Below are 20192 nucleotides of genomic sequence, written 5' to 3'. Positions count from 1 at the left end.
GTTGATGTCCAAATCGGTCACAATTAGAATATTTAGTTCGGTGAAAAGGAGGTCGAAGTTTTCTTTATAGATCAGTAAGAGATACAAAAAGCGGGTTACAAAGCTAACTTAGACGAGTTAAAGTAACTTGATTAAGAACCGAAGACGAACTGCAAGCTCGTCGTTTCAGAACTATTTGACGAGTTATCTTGTACTTTTCGTATCCTTTTTCCCTTTTTCTGAACTCTTTTTACGGACGTTGTACGTCCGTATTTATGGAGAACGTTCCCTAAGAACACCAAAATATCCTTCCTTCTTAGAAATTTTATTTGGGCCTTTAATGGGCCGAGCCTTTTAGTAAGGGTGTGAATAAACCCGTTTAATTATTAAAAATAAAAAATCAAGATTTATAACCAACAAAAAAAAAAAAAAAGAAGAAAAGGTTTTGTCTCTTTCTGCATACAATAAATTGTACTTGTGTATTAATTGATCGACATTGACTTCATTTCTCGTATTTTTGTAACATATAAGAGGCTCATTATTTGATTGAATGGCCAAAAAGATGGTCAGAACAACTTCCACGTTTAGTAAAATGATAATTTATATTGTGTTTACGTTAAAAGGTAACATTAAATGAATTAGTACAAATACAATCTCTGGTCGATATGGTTGGCCGCCCAAATAAATTGGGTAGTAAGTAGTACCTACCCAATGTATTCGTGACATTTGGAGTGATCAATGATTATTACGTCTATGGATATAAAAGGACTGGGATTGGTGAAAGAATGAAATAAGGACATTAACCAAAGAAAAGAAAAGAAAAAAAAAAGAATTAAGGCAAGTGATAAACCATTGATCTCTCATGAAGAATTGTAAAATTAGTTGACAATTTAACACTAGATATATATATATATATAACAATAGTGCACATATACTGATATACATCCTCTTGGATATCAAATTGCACTCACTATATATACACTAGTCTAACTTAATTTATCTTTCAAAATTTGAAATATAATTCTAACATCAAATACAGAGTGTCAGGGAGCACAACACAAAAGAAAGAAGTGTAGTCTCAATAATTAAATTCTGTTGGAGAAGTTAGTATTTAAAATTCTCGTGTCCCGAGGAGTTGATTTCTATTCTGATGATTTGACCACTACAGTATTTGCTAATAGTGGCAACTTCTGAGATAACTTTAGATTTTGGGTTCTAAAAATATTTGTCTTCAGTAAAAAAAAAATGGTTATGCACACGATAGAACAATGTATAACGCATAATGTCCATCTGATGATATCATTAAAAAGCCCCATAAAATATACTGACATGAACATGTAGTAGCTATGTTAACAAAAGGGACCATGAGTTCATAACTAAAATCGTGTAACTTATTTATTATATATATAGAGAGAGAGGGAGGATAGAGCATAAAGTGACTGTGAGTGAAGAAGAAAAAAAACACCCCCACAAAACTTGGAAAGAGCCACAAATAAGTCAAAGAATGGGTGGAGAGAAGAAGAAGAACACCGTGATGGAGACGGTGGTGGAGGAGGAGCCGCTCAGCCCATGTTCACGGCTGTTCAATTCGCCGGATTTTAACTGTGCGATAATTGTCACAATGGGATGTCGAGTCAAAGGAAACACACCTGCCATTATCGACGGCCTTAAACGCACCCTTGTAAACCACCCTCGCTTCTCCAGCATTTTAGTAAGTCCCAAACACACATAATATATTTATTAAAACCATATTATATATTTTCATTTTAGTAAGTCCAAACATACACACACACAACTTATACATTAAAAATGAAAGGGAGTTAGAAGAAGAATATTAATTATACCAAAGCTTTGGATTCTATGTATACTAATACCACCACTAAGTTCAGAATTTTTCAATAGTAAAAACGTGTTCTCTTATCGTGTTTGTGTCATTAGAGTTATAACATGCTAATAACTCTGAAAAAGGTGAAACAATCATCTAGTTTAATTTTACCTTTTGTTATTTATGTATATGATATATATTCTTTAATCTTTTCTTGTCATGATGAACTCAGGAGATGAACAATGGGAAGAAAGGGAAACCGTGTTGGGTTCGGACAAAAGTTAAAGTAGAAGATCATGTGATTGTGCCTGAAATAGATCCCAAAATCGAAAATCCTGATCAGTATCTTGAAGACTATATCTCTAAGTTAACAACCATTCCTATGGATTTGTCTAAACCATTATGGGAAATTCACATAATACACCTCAAAACATCAAACGCTGAATCCATTGCTCTTCTCAAGATCCATCATTCTTTGGGTGATGGTATGTCTCTCATGTCTCTTTTCCTGGCCTGCACCCGCAAAACATCAAACCCCGAGGCTTTGCCTACTGTAGCTGTTCAGAAAAAGCGCTTTGGACCGATCTGCAACAGTGGATTTTTCAACAAGATTTGGTGGTTATTTGTAGGGCTCTGGTTCATCATAAGATTGCTATTCAACACTTTTGTTGATATCTTAATGTTTGCTCTTACAATATTTTTGGTGAGGGATACGGAGACTCCTCTCTTGGCCAAACCCGGTAGTGAATTTAACCCTAAGCGGTTCGTCCACAGGATTATCAGCTTTGACGATGTTAAGCTTGTGAAAAACGCATTGAAAATGGTAAATTTGTTCTATTTTCCTAATTTTACTAGAATTCTTTTAATTTTTTTTTAATGTATAATCATTGACATTTTTAATCTATTTTTGTTAGACGGTAAATGATGTTCTTCTTGGAGTAACAGAAGCCGGACTTTCACGGTATCTTAGCCGAAGATATGGTAAAAGTTGTTTTTTTACTTCACAGTGTTATACATATTAATTTAGAGCTCAGTCTCATCTAAAGAAACTATACTTTCATATGTTTTGAAATAGATCAAGAAGCAACACCGAAATTGAAAGAGTCGATGAGGAGAATCCGACTTCGTTCAGCGATTATGATTAACTTGAGACCAAACGCAGGAATTGAGGTTTTTATATACTTAGCCTAGGAATATTTTGAGACCAAATAATTTTCAAACAGATTGTGTGGTTTCATTTATTGTTCAATTATGTAAAATATAGGCTCTAGCGGATATGATGGCCAAGAAATCAAAATGCAGATGGGGGAATCTCTTCGGCTACATTCTCCTCCCGTTCTCTGTTGGGCTAGAAACTGATCCTCTAGAATACGTGCGCCGAGCTAAATCCACGATCGACCGCAAGAAACACTCTCTCGAAGCCGTATTCTCCATGGCATTCTTTAAATTGATATTAAAAGTTCTTGGGCTCAAGGTGACATCTAAATCCGATTTTATACAGAGTTTAATCATGCATAGGTTTTGTTTATTTTATATACACATGAGTATATTGTCTAACGGAGACAAAAATTCATAAAAAAAAAAATACAGGCAAGTGTAGTTCTTGTAAGGAAAGTGATCCATAGCACAACGTTGACATTTTCAAATGTGGTCGGTCCAAAGGAAGAAATTACATTCCATGGTCACCCACTATCTTATATCGCCCCTTGTGTTTTTGGCCACCCATATGTAAGTATATATACAATAGAGAAAATTCATCATATAGAATCTTCTGACTATCCTGTTTTTAATTATGTTCATTGTATATGTTTGAAGGCTCTTACTATACATTTCCAGAGCTACGCGAACAAGGTCATAATATCAGTAACGGCGGATCCAACGGTCATTCCTGACCCTCACAAGATGTGTGACGATTTGGTGGAGTCTCTCAAGATAATTAAATCCGCTGTCCTAGAAAGAGGTTTATATGAGATTGAGGTCTAGTTAAAACTCTTTTGTTTTGTCACACTGTGGATTCTTCCATTTCTTTTATGTACTATGGTCCCTCCATGATTACTCTAAATTAATACCTTACGATATTATTATAACAACTACACATATCGATATGAAAATTGTAAGACAATAAGTTTAATTAAGCAGGTCGATGACTTTGTTAGTTTCAGATGAGATTTTTTTAGTTACTTGGTGGATTTCACTAGACATTTAAATAGATACTAATTCACTTCCGAAAGCGGATTTCATCTTTAAATAAGTTTGTGGGAACGTACTCAGAAACAAATAAGAACGAAAATCAACTTTGTGTGGGAAGAAGAGAAAATGAAAAGATGAAAGCTTTTGTTACATATGCCCATATTTATAGGTTTGCACACACAATATAAAGTTTTACACATAAATTAATTATTTCACACTTAATTACACAATCACCCATGCATATACCAAATTCTAACAGATCAAGATTAGTTGCTTCAGTTATGTACTCCAACAGTTCGATCATATCACTATAGAGCGTCTTTCATAGCTTTCAAAGACTCCTCCATTTTATCACAAATATTGTGAGGATCTGGTATGACCGAAGGATCAACCGGTATCGAAATTACCATCTTCCCAGCGTAACTTATGAAATGTATCCCCAATGCCTACCAAACACAATACATATATGGATATTAATTAGAAGAAGAAAAATAGAAAAGTGCTCTCTCCACGAATACTAATTTCAAAACTTATCAATTCAAGAAACACGTACTTGCGAGTGTCCATAGGCACTTAGAGCGATGTAAGTGATATGATTGCCGTGTAAACTAACTTCTTCAACAGGGCCAACGATGTTTGATAAGATTGTTGTTGTGTTCGAAAATGTTCGTTTGACTACCTACAATGCCATGAGTGTCATATGAGGAAATAATGTCGTCCTCACATTGAAACGCAAACAAACCTTGAGTTCTGTTATCACAATATATACCTTAGCATCAGGTCCGAAAATATTAAGGATGACGTTGATGATTGAATAATGCACAACCGCGCAAAAAGAGTGATTCATTCGATCCATTATTGATTTAGCTTATAATAGAGGAACCAATGGATCCGTTTCTAATTTGATGGAGAACGGAACAAAAGCTAAGGTGACGTAGTTTCCCCATCTACATTTCGAACCCTTGGCCAACATATCCGCGACAGGCTTCATGCAATTGTTATTCAAGTCAGGGTTGAATTCTCTTCAGTTAATACTAAATTTTAGGTGTAGATATCTCACCTGGATTCCGATATCATGCCTTAGATTAACAGCAACACCTGCTCGAATTCGCATGCCATGTGGAAGATTGTTTTGATCCAATGTCGTTGTTCCATCCTCACCATCTTTGTTGCCTTGTTATTCAAGAAATAGTATACAAATGCAAAACATTAGAAAATTAGTTCCAACGCATTGTATATATATACACATTGATATTGACTTCCAATATCAATATTTACCATATCGCTGGTTCAGATAGCGTGAGAGAGCGGCTTGTGTAACTCCAAGTAAAACATCATTGACAGTCTAGCCACACACACTAACCCCAAAAAAAAAAGAAATTCTTACAACCAAAATCCAAATAGTAACTCACCATGTTCATCGTATTTTTTATAAGTTTAATATCATCTAATGAGACGGTCCGATGATAAAATTTTCTTGTATTACCGATACCAGCACCCTCGTTAAGGGGCGTCTCCATATCCTTCAAATACAATGTAGTTGCCAAAAGCAGTAAAAGATCTACACTGGTATTCCAAATCAATCTCACCGCAGAATAAATCGCAAACATCGATCTTAAAAACCATCCTTCGTTTCCTAAGCGATGCGACATAATTTTTTCTCGCCGTTTTATAGCAGGAATGGTAGGAAATGCCTCAGGAGCTGATGTTTTTCGGGTACAAGCCACCAAGAGAGACATCAAGGAAATTCCATCTGCCAAAGAATGATGACATCTCATTACCCACCGCTTCTCCATCAGATGTTTTGACATTGAGGATGTGAATATCCCACAATGGTCTCAATTTATCGAGAGGACTCAGTGTTAACCGTGAGACATAGTCATCGACGAAGCCATCTCCATCTTCGTTGATCTCTTGTAGGTCTATGTCTGGTGAAAACACATGGTCTTGTACATTGACTTTGGTCTTCATCCATCTAGCACCATCGTCTGACTTCAAAATTTTACGCAATGCATACAGTTTACAAAAAAAAAAAAAAAGGGTTAAATCCTAAGTAAAACTTGTGTATGTGTGTGTATATCTAGCAATTACCAGTTTACTACAGAAACGAGGATGCTTGAAAACGTTATGCCTCAAGTCATCTAGAATGATGTCAGGATTTATGTATATTTACGAGCGACTTGTCTATGAAATTGTGAGAACTAATGATCTGAACAAGGAAATAAAGATTTCTTCAAACACTCTTTTGATTAATAGAAAATCTGTTTACAAGTTTGTTCTAAATAATTTTTTATTCTCTCAAAACTCTCAAAGAAATCCTAAGCTCTCTCTCTCTAAGTCTTTAGTTCTTTTCTTTCTTCAAAGACTAAAACTTAGAAGCTAGGTAAACTCTCTCTTGTTTGTGCTAAAGCTAAATCTAACCTTAGCACCCCTATTTATAGAACTAGGTATCGACTATTCAATTAGCAAACTACCTATTCTAATTCTAATAGGATTTGGACAATTTTCTTTTTTTTTATAGATTAGGAAATTATCTTTTTCCTTCATGTTTACATTCCCATTGTAAACATGAAACTCTTTTGGTCTTCTTAGATGCTTCTAGTATCTTCTAAGCCTCCGTGAAGCCTCCTGCTTTTAGATCTTTCCTTGTTAAACACCGACATGAATAACTTGATATTCTATTTTTGTATTAGTGTTCTGTCCTTCTGAAGTAGTTCATTCACTTGTTCAAACGATGCATCTTCAGTCTATTCTTAACGAAGCAGCTATAACATCGATCATGTTATTATTCTAGAGCTCTACATATCAAAACTTAATAGCGAACTCTTCCAAACAATAAAACATGCCCGAATGAAGTATTTAGTAAGCGGAAAAACCTAATCTTGATCCATAAACTCAGAAGCCACTAAAAGAATTGCAATTTTATTTGTTGAAAATGATTAATCCATAGAAAGAAGTTGTCGGTATGGGTTAATTAGAGATGAAGAAATAGATAAAGCACTATGATTTCTATAACGTAAAATCAAACTAATAATAATAATTGTAACGTTCTTTGGTCTAGTTAGTTATCTCTAATCAATACATCTTTTGACTTTTAACCTCTGCTCTTATCCAATGGTTGAATCTAAATTATTCAGTGGAAAGTTTAACGCATTACCAACAACCAATCTTATGAATGCTCCTGTCAAATTCATCAACTGTATTAGCATTATAAGTGTAATTAAATGATGTCATGTTAGTCACTAAATCTTTGAATGATAATTAAGATAGTGTTTTCATATACTTTTAATTCGTTATCAATATCTTAATGTTAAATTGATTTTATAAAATAAATTTTTAGGAAACGAAATGACGAGTATCGGGTAATGTGAGATGTGTATATGGTTTTCATGAGTCTTAGAGCAAACCCAATGCACAACCTCATTTGAGTGTCAATATCTTTTAATAGTAGTAAAGATAATATAAATTTCTTCACATCCTTGTTTTTAACTTTTGTCTTCCCTTTAGTCATCCTTGGGTATCTAATTTTTTTTATTAAAAAGCATAACAGAACCAAAAGCATAACAGAACCAAAAACATAACAGAACCGATTGGTGCTTGTCCTGTTTTCACTACTCATGTTCTTGTCCTGTTTTCACTACTCGGGTCAACAACTTTTAAAGCATAACATTTCATTGATTAACTCGATTCATCAACTAAACACAAAACATTCACAAAACACAAACAAAGAATAAAACCGATACATACAAAAAACACAAACAACAAACTTTAACTAAACACATAACACAAACTTTAGCTTACATAACACAAACTTTAGCTTAACACTATCCTAACATCTCATCAATTAGTTTCTGTCTCAGGTTGATTTCAGGCTCGGACATATCTCTGTAGAAGGCGCTGCTTTGATAAACTAACTGAGTAAGGGTAACTACCAAACTGAAAAGTTATTAAGTTGAGAATTGATTGACAAATACAGTTGAAATCTCAAGAACTTACCAATGAGATATGCTCCAAGTTTCGTTCACATTTTTCCAAGAAGTTGATCTGCCTCGTCTCCCTTTATTGTACCACCCTGGTTGATCGTTCGTGCCATCCTAAACAAGGCAGGAAACAAAGCTCTTCCTTAACTTAGAAACAAAAACAAGTACCTCTAAGAATTAATTACTTTTTCCAACAAAATCTGAGAATCAAGAATGACTAACCATGGTGAATGACAAACCCCGTTTGACCATACGCCAAGACACTGATAAACTGGCGATTTAGGTATCCGTGCACTGAGATCACTGATACACAAAGAGGTGGAACAAAAAATTAGGACAACACATGAGATCGTACTTTGATTTTACAACAACCAAAACAATAAAAGAAATGCAGGTTCAGGAAATAAGGACGTGAAATGACAAAGAAGAAGCATAAAGAAAGTGAGAGTGAGTGAACACTCGATGAAGCCAGCTCCACCAGAAATCATTCTTCTCATTGTCCATGAGCTTATCAACCAAGTGAGAACCGATGAAGCCAGCTCCATCAGAAATCAAGATCCTCATATTGGACTAGACAAAACAACAACAACAAAAGTAAGCAACTTTTAAACTAATCACAATCAGATCAAACTAACAAAACCTTCACAAGATCTGATTCTGTAAAAAAACTAGAATGATCCAGACTCCTCCCACAATGTAGGCCAGCAAAAAAAGGGTCAGATCTAAGTGACATAAACAAAGGATTGGAGTTCAAGTATCTTCATTTACAATGCCAAAGAGATCAAGTTCCATTACATAAGATCATTGTGACACAACACAACTAAAACAACGCAATTCGAGGGCGATTGCATCTTGAATCTCAAAATTGAAATCTTTACAGATTTTTTTTTTATAAAGATTGTGTACCTGAAAAAACTTGGAATTGCGCAGAGGAGAAGAAGAAGGAAGAGGCTTTGTGCTGTTCTAAATCTCACTTGTGCCGCCATTGCTTGAGAGAGAGATCTCAATCCTGTGATTTAGATATGTGAATAAAGAGATACAAAGAGATCATCTACTTATTGTATTCAATACTAGCCTTTTATGAATCTTTCTCCACTAAACCCAGTTAAACATAAGAGTAAAGCAAAACCCCCTAGTGAGATAATTAAGAAATACCCATTCCACAGACCACAAAAAGCATGAAATTAACCTCATTGCCCAAAAGGTGTGTATGTAAGCAGCAAAAGCAATAAACTTTTGATTAGAGGAAAGAAGAATTTACAGTGACAACCATACGAGAAGCAATGTGAGGACTAGTTGGGTATTGCTCCAATTCCACCTGCCACACACATCATCAAAACCCAATCGAAGACTTGCGTCGAATCGATTTAGAAGACGACGAGGCGAGATCTCTTTCTCCACTGTATTCATCAACTGATCTCGATGAATACAGTCGCAGGAAGAAGAAGACGACGACGCGATAGCTATTGTTTATGGAAACCGATCAAAACTTCGATGTTTTGATTTTGTGTTTCTCTCGTTTTGATTTTGTCGAGAGAGAGAAGAAAACGAAGAAAAGATATAAAAAAAATAAAAAACAAAAAAAAACAAAACTTAACCAATAAAAAACTGATACGTATCAGGTTTTTATGGCTCTAAAACGATCGCCCAGATAGCTATGTCTCGCAAAAATTACGATTAAAACTTTTTGTTTATATTACTAAACAAATCAAAGACATCCCAAGGAGTTGTGCAATAGGATTGCTATTATGATACATGAGAAAAGTCTACAAATGATACCCTGATTAGTAAAGCCATTATAATGTCTAAAAAGCAATATTCAGTTTTATCTATATACTGCCAATAATGGATATCAAAACATGCACGTCCATGTATTAAGTGAATCCATGGACTGACGGACATGTGTTCATGTACAAAATTTACAAAAGAAATGATTTATGTTTCTAACGTAAATCATTCTTAGCAATGTTTAATATGTTTAACGTAACAAATTCTTTATATGCAAAGGTTAAACAGTAAACCCATCATTTATCGACGGTGTGATGATTTTCGAGGTTCTTTTTATATGCAAGTATGCAACTAACATGGAAATATTTTACGTACGAATTTCCAAAGATTTTTATATAATAATTAGATATAATGTGTAATAAACAAATGCGTAAATGAACCACATAAGACCTTTTTGTTAAAAAAAAGTAATTGGGAACAACAAGAATCATTAATCAAAACGTGAGTGGTCTCATGAAATAAAACTTTTTGTGAAGGAGACAAAGCACAAAAGGCTAAGATAAGAAAAAGGAAAAAAGAGGTTTAATGGACAGAAGACTTATGGTAGAGGACAGCTCACTCCCTTATTGACATTGACTTCGTACCCAACCTTTAATTTTGTTATCATTAGGATAGAGCTAAATTAGCTACTCCATCGTATACATCATTCTTATCATATCAACATCTACTTCACCGCGTGACTTGAGATACCTTTTTTTTTCTTGGCAAAACATTGACTTAAACATCAAACATACCATTCTAAAAAAGGTATCTTTAGTGTTTGTCTGCCAAATTATCTTCAATAATAACTAATATATAAACCATGGAAGCAAGATTCAATAGGAATCTAATGTGTCTATCCATAACATGAAAAAAGAACAAATGTCAGATACATACAATATCATGGGAGAACTGCTTCTGATCATTCAGCAACAAACAATCTTTTTCATCGCAACCTTGAAGATGATTTACAAGAATTTTCAAGTTTTTCGATGTACTAGTGGATAACATACTAATTCCATTCCTTAACCAGAGCATTGAACCGGAAATGATTGAACCATAACAAAATAACCGGAAAAAAAAATCATCACAGTTTCTTCACCTTTTTGCATATGCATACGTACGTATATGTTAATATTAGTGGACTATGTACATTTTGTTTTGTGTGTGTAAATATTGGTATAGAAGTCTATCTCAATAACTATTCCGTTTTAATTCAATGGGGCTCCAGTTGCCAGATGGTGGACGATGTAGATTTGTCCCATCAACGTTTTTTAGACCATATGAGCGCGTGCTTTTTGACTCTTCCTAATACTCATTGTAATTTGTATGTATACGTTTGTAAGTATTTTGCAATGTTTTGATTCTGATCATCCCGTATCGATCCGAATTGATCGAGCGGCATGCAACCGTTAATTGAATTCACGTTCATATCGTGTTTTGAACACTATTTAAAATGCATGCATGTTACGCCACTTGGATTCTGAAATTGGTGTTTAATCCGTAGTAGGTAATTTGCGGGAAACTATTGTCAAAGACTCTTGTTGTTTTGGTATACAAGTTATATGAAAAGCACCATCATCCGTGGTCTAACACATTTGAAAAGAGCGCAATGCTAGAACTGAACCACCAGTTTCTTGCTATCGATAGTAATGGAGAGTAGAATATAGATTTCGACCCAAAACCTTTTTTGGTACTTAATAAAATATATAATTAAACAAACGAGATTAAGAAAATGATCACCGACACCGTTAGGTAAGCAGGAAACTCTTTTGAAACAAAATCTTATTTACTATTTGAGAAAAGCACCAATTAGTTGATATAATATACTAATATTTTTCCAAAGCACCAATTAATTGATCGTATTTCCAAATCTTATTTACATGATGCAAGTAGTAAGAGATGCATTTATACTCCAATGATACTCGTGCATACACCTACGCATCAATATATACTTATAGATAGAGCCATCACAAATTTTGGTCGTTTGTGGTCCGTTTTGAATACTACACTTTGAATTCATTATCAGTATAATATTACAGCTATCAGACATAATATATATTATTTTACCAATATGAAGTAGACGCATAGTTTTTTTTTCTTTTCTTTTTTCTTTTTCTGACAACGACCGTAGTTTTTATATATAACGCATGACTTTATAATTAATTGTTAAATAGCTCACATCTATATAATAATTTATAGAGCCTTCCACCTCATCTTTGTTCTCTCCTTACCAAACTCTTAAACTTCATTCTAAACACCTAAAAAACATCACAATGGGTTACGATAGGCTCGGTCGGTCCGGACGATCAGACCCGAACGAGAAAGACCAAGCCACGTCACTCCCGGAGCAACATAAGAAAACTAAAACGAAGCTGATTCTCTTCACTTTGGCAGTTTTAGTCGTTGGAGTGATCTGCTTCGGGATCTTTGCCGGTATCCGAGCCGTAGGATCGAATAAAACCGAGCCGAAACTAACTCGAAAACCGACCCAAGCAATCTCCCGAACCTGTAGCAAATCCTTATACCCGAACCTATGCATCGACACTCTTCTTGATTTCCCGGGATCTTTAACCGCCGACGAGAACGAACTCATTCACATCTCCTTCAACGCAACGCTTCAAAGATTCAGCAAAGCTCTTTACTCTTCTTCTACGATCACATACACTCAGATGCCACCACGTGTACGGTCAGCTTACGATTCTTGCCTCGAGCTACTAGATGACTCGGTGGACGCTCTCTCCCGTGCTCTCTCCTCAGTCGTCGTCGTCTCCGGAGATGAGTCTCATTCCGATGTGATGACGTTGCTTAGCTCAGCTATGACAAACCACGACACTTGCACCGACGGATTCGATGAAACTGGAGGACAAGGAGGAGGAGTGAAGGATCAAGTGATCGGAGCGGTTAAAGACTTGTCAGAGATGGTTAGTAACTGTTTGGCGATATTCGCCGGAAAAGTTAAAGATTTGTCTGGAGTCCCAGTGGTGAATAATAGGAGGTTACTTGGGATAGAAGAAACAGAGGAATTACAATCACCTAATTGGTTGAAGAGGGAAGATAGAGAGCTTCTTGGTACTCCGACGTCAGCGATTCAAGCTGATATCACGGTGTCTAAAGACGGTACCGGAACGTTCAAGACGATCACAGAAGCGATCAAGAAAGCTCCGGAGCATAGTGGCCGTAGATTCGTCATCTACGTTAAAGCAGGAAGGTACGAAGAAGAGAATTTGAAAGTTGGGAGGAAGAAGACAAACTTGATGTTCATCGGAGACGGCAAGGGTAAAACGGTCATTACTGGTGGTAAAAGTATCGCCGATGATCTAACTACTTTTCACACCGCTACTTTTGGTAACAAAGTTAAACTTTTATAACTTTTGTTTTTTTTGTTCTTGTTCTCTGTTATGATTATTGAGTTATTGGTTTTGTTGTTGTAGCGGCCACAGGTGCTGGATTCATAGTGAGGGACATGACGTTCGAGAATTACGCAGGACCGGCTAAGCATCAAGCCGTGGCACTCCGTGTTGGTGGAGACCACGCGGTGGTTTACCGTTGCAACATTATCGGATACCAAGATGCGCTTTATGTACATTCTAACCGACAGTTTTTTCGGGAATGCGAAATTTATGGAACGGTCGATTTTATATTCGGCAACGCAGCTGTGATCTTACAGAGTTGTAACATCTATGCGCGTAAACCTATGCCTCAGCAGAAGATCACGATCACGGCTCAGAACCGGAAAGATCCTAATCAGAACACGGGGATTTCGATCCATGCTTGTAAGCTACTAGCAACGCCGGATCTTGAAGCTTCCAAGGGTAGTTATCCGACTTATCTAGGCCGTCCGTGGAAGTTGTATTCTAGAGTTGTGTACATGATGTCTGATATGGGCGACCACATTGACCCGCGAGGATGGTTGGAGTGGAATGGTCCTTTTGCGTTGGACACGTTGTACTATGGTGAGTATATGAACAAGGGGGTGGGTTCAGGAATGGGTCAACGAGTCAAGTGGCCGGGTTATCATGTTATTACCTCAGCTGTCGAGGCTAGCAAGTTTACAGTGGCTCAGTTTATTTCTGGTTCTTCGTGGTTGCCATCAACCGGCGTGGCTTTTTTCTCTGGGTTGTCACAATAGACTGTCTCAGCCTTGTATTGAATGTATACGAAAGATTTTTATTATACGAACTCAAGATTTGTAATATAGTCCACAAACCATTTTAAGTGTACTTATAGGACATCTTCTTCAATGAAATAAAGATTATGATTTGAGTATGTTCTGTTTTGGATTCTTTGCTCAAATCTACAATGTGCATAGATATGTCCGGTAATGGAAAGATTCAATCTTTGGAAGTTGTGTGTAGATTTGGATCAATAAAGAAACATTGCAAGTTTTGGCAAAATGGAACAACTCTTTTTTCTTCTCTAAATACACTTTTGGACAACAAGAAGCTGTCTGAATCAAAAAAACACACCAAGCCAAAACTAAACCAAGTGAGACAGATGAAAGAGATCGAACAACTGAAAATAGGTATAGAGAGTTGGCTGGTTCGGATTCAGCTACACACTTAAGTTTGGTATGCAAACACCAGAATCTGGATTCTGTTGCTCTTTCCAGATTCTACCGGTGACTCTAAGTTTCAGCTCTTTCCTTTCTCCACCGGAGAAGAAGAGTGCCATGTTTCTTTGGATTATAAGACCGTCGTGACTGTCTCTGACTTTCCTGTGACTATCTCTGATGCTTCTTGGTGTTCCTTCCCATGTGAGTTTTCTCCCACTGCCTCCAACTTCTAAGCTGTATGTATAGTTTCGTGCGTCTTCTTCATCACCCATGAATCTCAGAAACGCCATGTACACTGGAGCCATACCAAGCTGAAACGCTTCAAAATGAAGACAAAAGTATTGCCCGAAACAATGAAAAACCTATAAAACAAAAAGAACCCTCAGAATCTCAAGACAACTGAACATCTCACAAATCACATAACCTCAAACAATTGCTAACCGTAAGCATCCAAGTAGCGTTCTCAACTTCTCGTGGATTGGATTTGACATAACGGTGGTTAAACGTACATCCAGTATGCATATCGACTTTATGATCATCCCTTAAATGAGCTACAAGGAAAGTGTTGTCTCCTACAACAGGACAATCCGAGCCAGCATAGGGACAACTAAAAGGTCTGAAGTTACACAAAGACTCATGCTTAAGTTTGCTGTAATAAGGGAATATCTCAGGGCATCCGAGATTGTAAAACTTGCAAGGTAGCTCAAGCGACTCAGCTACTTTCTCAAGAGCCAAACATCTAATATCACCAAGCTCTTGTCTACACGTCGGACACCGATTATTCACCCTTGTTTTACAGGTCGAGCATAACGTATGTCCATTATGACACTACAAAAAGAAAGAAACCTTTTTTCACTTCTCAAAAACATCCATAAACCCTCTAATTGTACCCAAATTAAGGAATTGGGAATCATAAAGATCGTAACTTTATACGGGTAAGAGGCAACACAATTCAAATAGATCTATCTAAGACCTCAAATGATGAGATACGGACCTGATGAATAGGTGGGTACATAGAATTAGTGCAGACAGGGCATTCAAGGAGCTCGTGAACGCTAGTCGCCGGAGAGATTACAACGGTGGCTCCACCCTGAGACTTGGTTGTTGAGAATTTATTGTTGCTGTTGTTGAGATGAATCTCATCGTTATCGATCGCGCATTCGATAGTATCTGTCTCTATTAACACCATGATTTCGAAAACAAGAAAAAAGTCTCAAAATTCAAAATTCAAAAACAAGAAATTGGGGATTTTTTTTTTTTGTTCCTGGGAAATAAAAATCGGTTCTTTTTTTTTCTATTCACGCCGATCAAACGAAATCGCAAAACAAGAGAGAAAGAGAAAAGGGGGAGAAAACTGGGATTTTCCAGGAAAATCAAAACCCTTTTCTCTCTGTCTCTCTCAATCAAATGGTTTGCGCCCAAAGAGCCAAGAGGTGCTTTTCTTCGTTGGCTTTGTTGTTTGAGAAAAAGTTTTTAGAGGAATTAAATATAGCCGTCCAGATTAAAAGCTCCTTTTCCGGATTTTAATCCGACGGTTATTAGAATCTGGCACATGGGTGTTTTATTTGATTTTTCCTAAATTGTAGTTTTTATTTGTTAAAGCCTAAAGTTTTTAAAATTTAGAGGCATTTTTGTCAACAAAATTAGATTTTCATAAACAATTTAAATTAATTAAGATTTAATAAAAAACAATTAAGAATTAAAGATACTGAAAAGATGGGGGGTTGCACAAAAGTTACATCATCATTTATCAATATGCAAATTGTGCATCCTTCGTTGTGTTCTGTTTTTAATTATCCAACTTTGGTTTCTTTCCTTCATTTTATATGTACAGAGAACGATAAAGTTAAAAGCATACAGAGAGATACATTTTCACCAGATGTTCTGAATGATGATGATGCATGGATGGTAGTGATCGTGATCATCGAACGTTACATTACATACTTGCTACAACTGATGGAATCTCTGCCTCCACCTCATTTTCTCCATCTGATCCTTCCTTTGTTGTCTGCAATAATAATTCAGATCATCCGGTTATCAAACCAACCAAACACACAATTTTTTATTCGGTAAAATCAAACCGGGGTTGCTTTCTCGGTTTACCTGAGGAGAAGAATCCTTGGAATTGGTTTCAGAGAGATATCGACCCAATGCTCCTTTACCACGGAGAATCTTTGCTCCAGAGCCTCTACGTCCTTCACCTTCAACTGCTTCTTCATCCACCACAACTGCCTCTATCATGTCGCTGCCTGTACTCTCGTCCGGAATCTTAAGACAAAAGACATTTTGCATCATAAATGTACAAGAATCTGAACTCGGATTCTAGCAGCATTGGTTTGAAAATCATAAGGGGTGGTGAATATATACATACCTCGTACATAGAGTCCATGAGGATGCTTTCTAGAAGAGCTCTTAAGCCACGAGCTCCAGTGTTTTTCGTTATTGCTTTTCTAGCTATTAGCCGCAGTGCGCTTTCCGTGAAATGCAGCTTTACCTGAAGAGAAAAGAGATCGAGAGACTTGTCTTATGATTTGGAGCAGAAAGAGAGTTAGAGAGATAAATAAGAGATAAAAGTAGTTACACTGTTCATCTGGTACATCTTTTTGTATTGCTTTCCAAGAGCGTTCTTGGGTTCTGTCAACACCTGCAAACCAATGATATTATTGCATATTCTATGAAGAAGAGATAGAGACTCACATCAAATGCCACACATTTATGTCAATCATTTTACCTCCATAAGTTGGTTCTCAGTCAAAGCAGACAAACTGACGAGAACTGGAAATCTTCCAACAAATTCAGGTATTAAACCATAAGCAATCAGGTCACTGCTTTCCACCTGCCAACACCAAACATAACAATTGTAAACTTCGATACAATCCAAAACAAGCAGAAGAATCCCCAATATTTGGTAGGTGAAGATATGGAAAAAAACCTACAGTTTCCATTAGGTTTGATGCAACAGCAGCGTTTGTAACACCACCAGCCCTCATGTTAGCACGCACAGGAGCACCAAACCCTATTGAAGAATCATGGCGCCTGGAACAGAAATACTGAGTTCACTTATTATGGCAATTCAGTTAAGAGGATCAGAATATAAAAGAAAAAGGATTTTTGGAATCTGTTTATCAGCCAGACCTCTCTGAGATCGTCTTTTCGATGTCTACAAAGGCACCACCACATATGAAAAGTATGTCCTTTGTGTCTATCTGCATATAGTCAACAATAATATGGGTAAGAAACAGCTGTTACAGGGGAGACACCTATAGTATAATAACAATAGTGACCCATCTTCACGATAAAATAAACATATGAATAGCTTTTGTTGTTTTTGCAAGGTGCAAACCAGAACATACAGAGTAAAGTAGAGCACGACAAACCTGGATATTGTCACCTCTAGGGTGCTTCCTAGCGCCCTTCTCAGGTACATTTACAATCTATATCCAGAAAGAGAGAGTTGGAAATAGGGCATCAAACACAAAAGTATTGCGATCTTACTTAGTGGAGCTCTCAAATCAAATAATACATGCCTTCCTTTGGTAAGTTTATTAAATACTTTTGCAGCATACTTAAACAGTAAACTTACTGTTCCTTCCAGCATTTTTAGCAATGCTTGTTGAACACCTTCTCCTGATACATCTCTGCTGATGTTAAGGCTTTCTGCCTAGTAACCCAAAGTTTCGAAGAACAAAATTAATCTAAGAAGCACAGAAAACAATATTCACGTTTTCCAATGATTAAAACATTTTTAGTTCCAAAACCTTCTTTGTGATCTTGTCAACTTCATCAATGTAAACAATCCCCTGTTGTGCAGCTGCAACATTATAATCTGCAACCTGGACAGAGATATAAAATCCACACATTAACTATATAAGAAGACTGATTATAGTTGTATACATATAATAATGTTTAGGTTGTAGATACTTACTGTGAGAAGTTTGTATAATATAGACTCGACGTCCTCTCCCACATAACCAGCCTGACAAATCATTTCATTTCCGAACAAAAAAATGAATGTCAGAGATTGGTCATCATGAAAAGGACATGCGCCAAAAAGACTAGAAGAAAGACGAGAATTGCCTGAGTCAGTGTGGTCGCATCCGCAATGACAAAAGGAACATTCACAAACCGTGCCAAGGTTTTCGCAAGTAGTGTCTTACCTGTGCTTGAAGAAAAACACCAAAACAGATGATGTGAGAAGGCTGGAATTGAAGTTTCAGAGCCATGCTAGATTGAAATAATGATTGTATCATAGTAAGCATATCAGGCTTGCGCATTTTGCAGATTGGGGTCAGACTTTACCTGACCCAGTTGGTCCCATCAGGAGAATGTTACTCTTCTCTAGTTCTACCATATCATCATCTGCTGGTTTCGCTGCAGTGCTCTCTGTTTCTCCAGTGGACCTAGCTTCCCAACAAGTTTCAACATCATAACTAACTAATCTCTTACAGGATACGTGAAATCACAAAGAAACAAACAGATGCAAGTACACGAAACTGCGATATTCCCATGTAAAGGAAATGCATACTAGCATGATTAACTAAATCACTAGGTATTTTTGTTTACTTTCAGATGCTGAGGAAACTAAACGGTACAATACATAGAAGACAGAATATTTTCCAAATATATTTATATACATATAAAAACATTTCATTCAGGTAAATATAAGAGAGTGAACTAACCGTTTCTGTGCTGATTCGTGATATATCCTCTTGTAGTGATTGTAAACTGCCACTGCAAGCACCTGCATCAACGAGATAACAAAAGAATGCGTTAAGAACTAAAAAAAAATTCCAAGGGCTAAACCAAATAAAAGCATACAAAATTCAATAATCAGAGCTTAAAAATAGCATTCAACTGTGATCAGAAGTATAGAATTCAATTCAAGAGGACAGCTCGATGCACCCACCATGCCGGATGCACAAAAATGAAACAAGGAATTAAACATTAAAGACACTGGAACCAAACCTAAAACCTTTAAATCCAGCATCAGATAACTAACACTCAATCTTGATATTTTCTAAGAAAATATGTAACTTTCTTATTACAATCCAACTAGTAACTAAGCTCCAATTAGGCGTTGTGGTTAAGACTTAAGAGTATGGTTAGTATTCAAAGCCTAAAGCATCACACGAAACGTTTAGTCCCAAATGATTATCTACGAAGTCTAAGCATTAGCAACTCAGATGTTAGTGATGTTTAGAATTGAGCTATCTACAAAGTAAGTAAACAAAAAGTCATTTCCGATTGATACTAGTATCATCAAAGTGCTATCACATCACTTTTTGTATATTGACTTCACCTTTTTGGCTCTTTCCTGACCAATCACGAACTTGTTCAAACCTTTACAAATCTCCTTTGGTGTAGGAAACTCAGACCCAAGATTGGATCCACCCCAAGAATCTTCTTTAGAATTAGACCCTGTCCCGTCACCAGGACCACCACCGGGACTACCTCCACCTCCACCTCCACCGCCACCACGACCAAGATTAACACTAGACCCATTAACCCTAACGGAAACACCATCACCAGGAGGCTGCCACAGATCCGGTGGGTCTCCTTGTGAACTCAAAATAACAACAGAAGAAGAAGAAGTAACAGCGTTCATCTTCTGGGCACAATTAGTAGCATAGCCTTTACTCGAATTACCAAACAAACTCGTTCCAAGCGGAGAGATTTTATTTGGGAATCTGTTGTTTGATGAATTATCGGGTCTAGAGCGAGACGTGGCGGTTCGAGCGGTGTGAATACGGTTGAAGATGAAGTACCTAAACTGAGAGAGAGTAAGAGAAGCGGTTTCTCTAGACGTGTTCGACCTTAAAGCTGCGGCCATGGTGGGGGTTTGGTTACACCGGGAAATCAAACGGATTGTGAAAAAAAAAAAAAAAAAAAAAAATTT

The 20192-nt window shown here is 36.6% G+C and overlaps 4 protein-coding genes, 1 long non-coding RNA gene and 1 pseudogene across 7 annotated transcripts; 2 read left to right on the top strand and 4 right to left on the bottom strand.

Annotated features, from left to right (window-relative positions):
* LOC104761354 (O-acyltransferase WSD1-like) lies at positions 1407-3886 on the top strand. The gene is made up of 7 exons (XM_010484427.2): positions 1407-1690; positions 2037-2627; positions 2719-2785; positions 2880-2974; positions 3069-3278; positions 3395-3532; positions 3620-3886. The coding sequence occupies exons 1-7, from the start codon at positions 1484-1486 to the stop codon at positions 3785-3787; spliced, it is 1476 nt and encodes a 491-aa protein (XP_010482729.1). The 5' UTR covers positions 1407-1483; the 3' UTR covers positions 3788-3886.
* LOC104761353 lies at positions 4156-6163 on the bottom strand (annotated as a pseudogene).
* Positions 7646-9650, bottom strand: LOC104761351. 3 transcript variants are annotated; one of them, XR_763147.2, is made up of 5 exons: positions 9236-9648; positions 8881-8983; positions 8453-8544; positions 8197-8277; positions 7646-8088 (listed from the first exon to the last, which is right to left on the bottom strand). It is a non-coding gene; the product is annotated as an uncharacterized LOC104761351 (long non-coding RNA). The 3 variants fall into 3 exon arrangements; XR_763145.2 differs by having other exon boundaries at positions 8197-8544; positions 9236-9650; XR_763146.2 differs by lacking the exon at positions 8453-8544 and having other exon boundaries at positions 9236-9626.
* LOC104761350 (probable pectinesterase/pectinesterase inhibitor 61) lies at positions 11926-14010 on the top strand. The gene is made up of 2 exons (XM_010484426.2): positions 11926-13089; positions 13176-14010. Exons 1-2 carry the CDS (start codon positions 12018-12020, stop codon positions 13871-13873), a joined length of 1770 nt encoding a protein of 589 aa, XP_010482728.1. The 5' UTR covers positions 11926-12017; the 3' UTR covers positions 13874-14010.
* LOC104761349 (E3 ubiquitin-protein ligase SINAT5-like) lies at positions 14097-15761 on the bottom strand. The gene is made up of 3 exons (XM_010484425.2): positions 15291-15761; positions 14738-15124; positions 14097-14658 (listed from the first exon to the last, which is right to left on the bottom strand). The coding sequence occupies exons 1-3, from the start codon at positions 15483-15485 to the stop codon at positions 14296-14298; spliced, it is 945 nt and encodes a 314-aa protein (XP_010482727.1). The 5' UTR covers positions 15486-15761; the 3' UTR covers positions 14097-14295.
* On the bottom strand, positions 16021-20186 carry LOC104761348 (CLP protease regulatory subunit CLPX1, mitochondrial). Its single transcript, XM_010484424.1, has 15 exons — positions 19596-20186; positions 18976-19037; positions 18596-18696; positions 18374-18453; positions 18222-18272; positions 18055-18129; positions 17880-17957; positions 17674-17730; positions 17432-17502; positions 17233-17332; positions 17028-17132; positions 16878-16940; positions 16668-16790; positions 16400-16564; positions 16021-16304 (listed from the first exon to the last, which is right to left on the bottom strand). The coding sequence occupies exons 1-15, from the start codon at positions 20124-20126 to the stop codon at positions 16233-16235; spliced, it is 1734 nt and encodes a 577-aa protein (XP_010482726.1). The 5' UTR covers positions 20127-20186; the 3' UTR covers positions 16021-16232.

This window comes from Camelina sativa, chromosome 18, assembly GCF_000633955.1.
Source record: "Camelina sativa cultivar DH55 chromosome 18, Cs, whole genome shotgun sequence".
NCBI lineage: Eukaryota > Viridiplantae > Streptophyta > Magnoliopsida > Brassicales > Brassicaceae > Camelina > Camelina sativa.
Note: the sequence above shows the minus strand (reverse complement) of the source record. Positions and strands in the feature narration are given on the sequence as shown.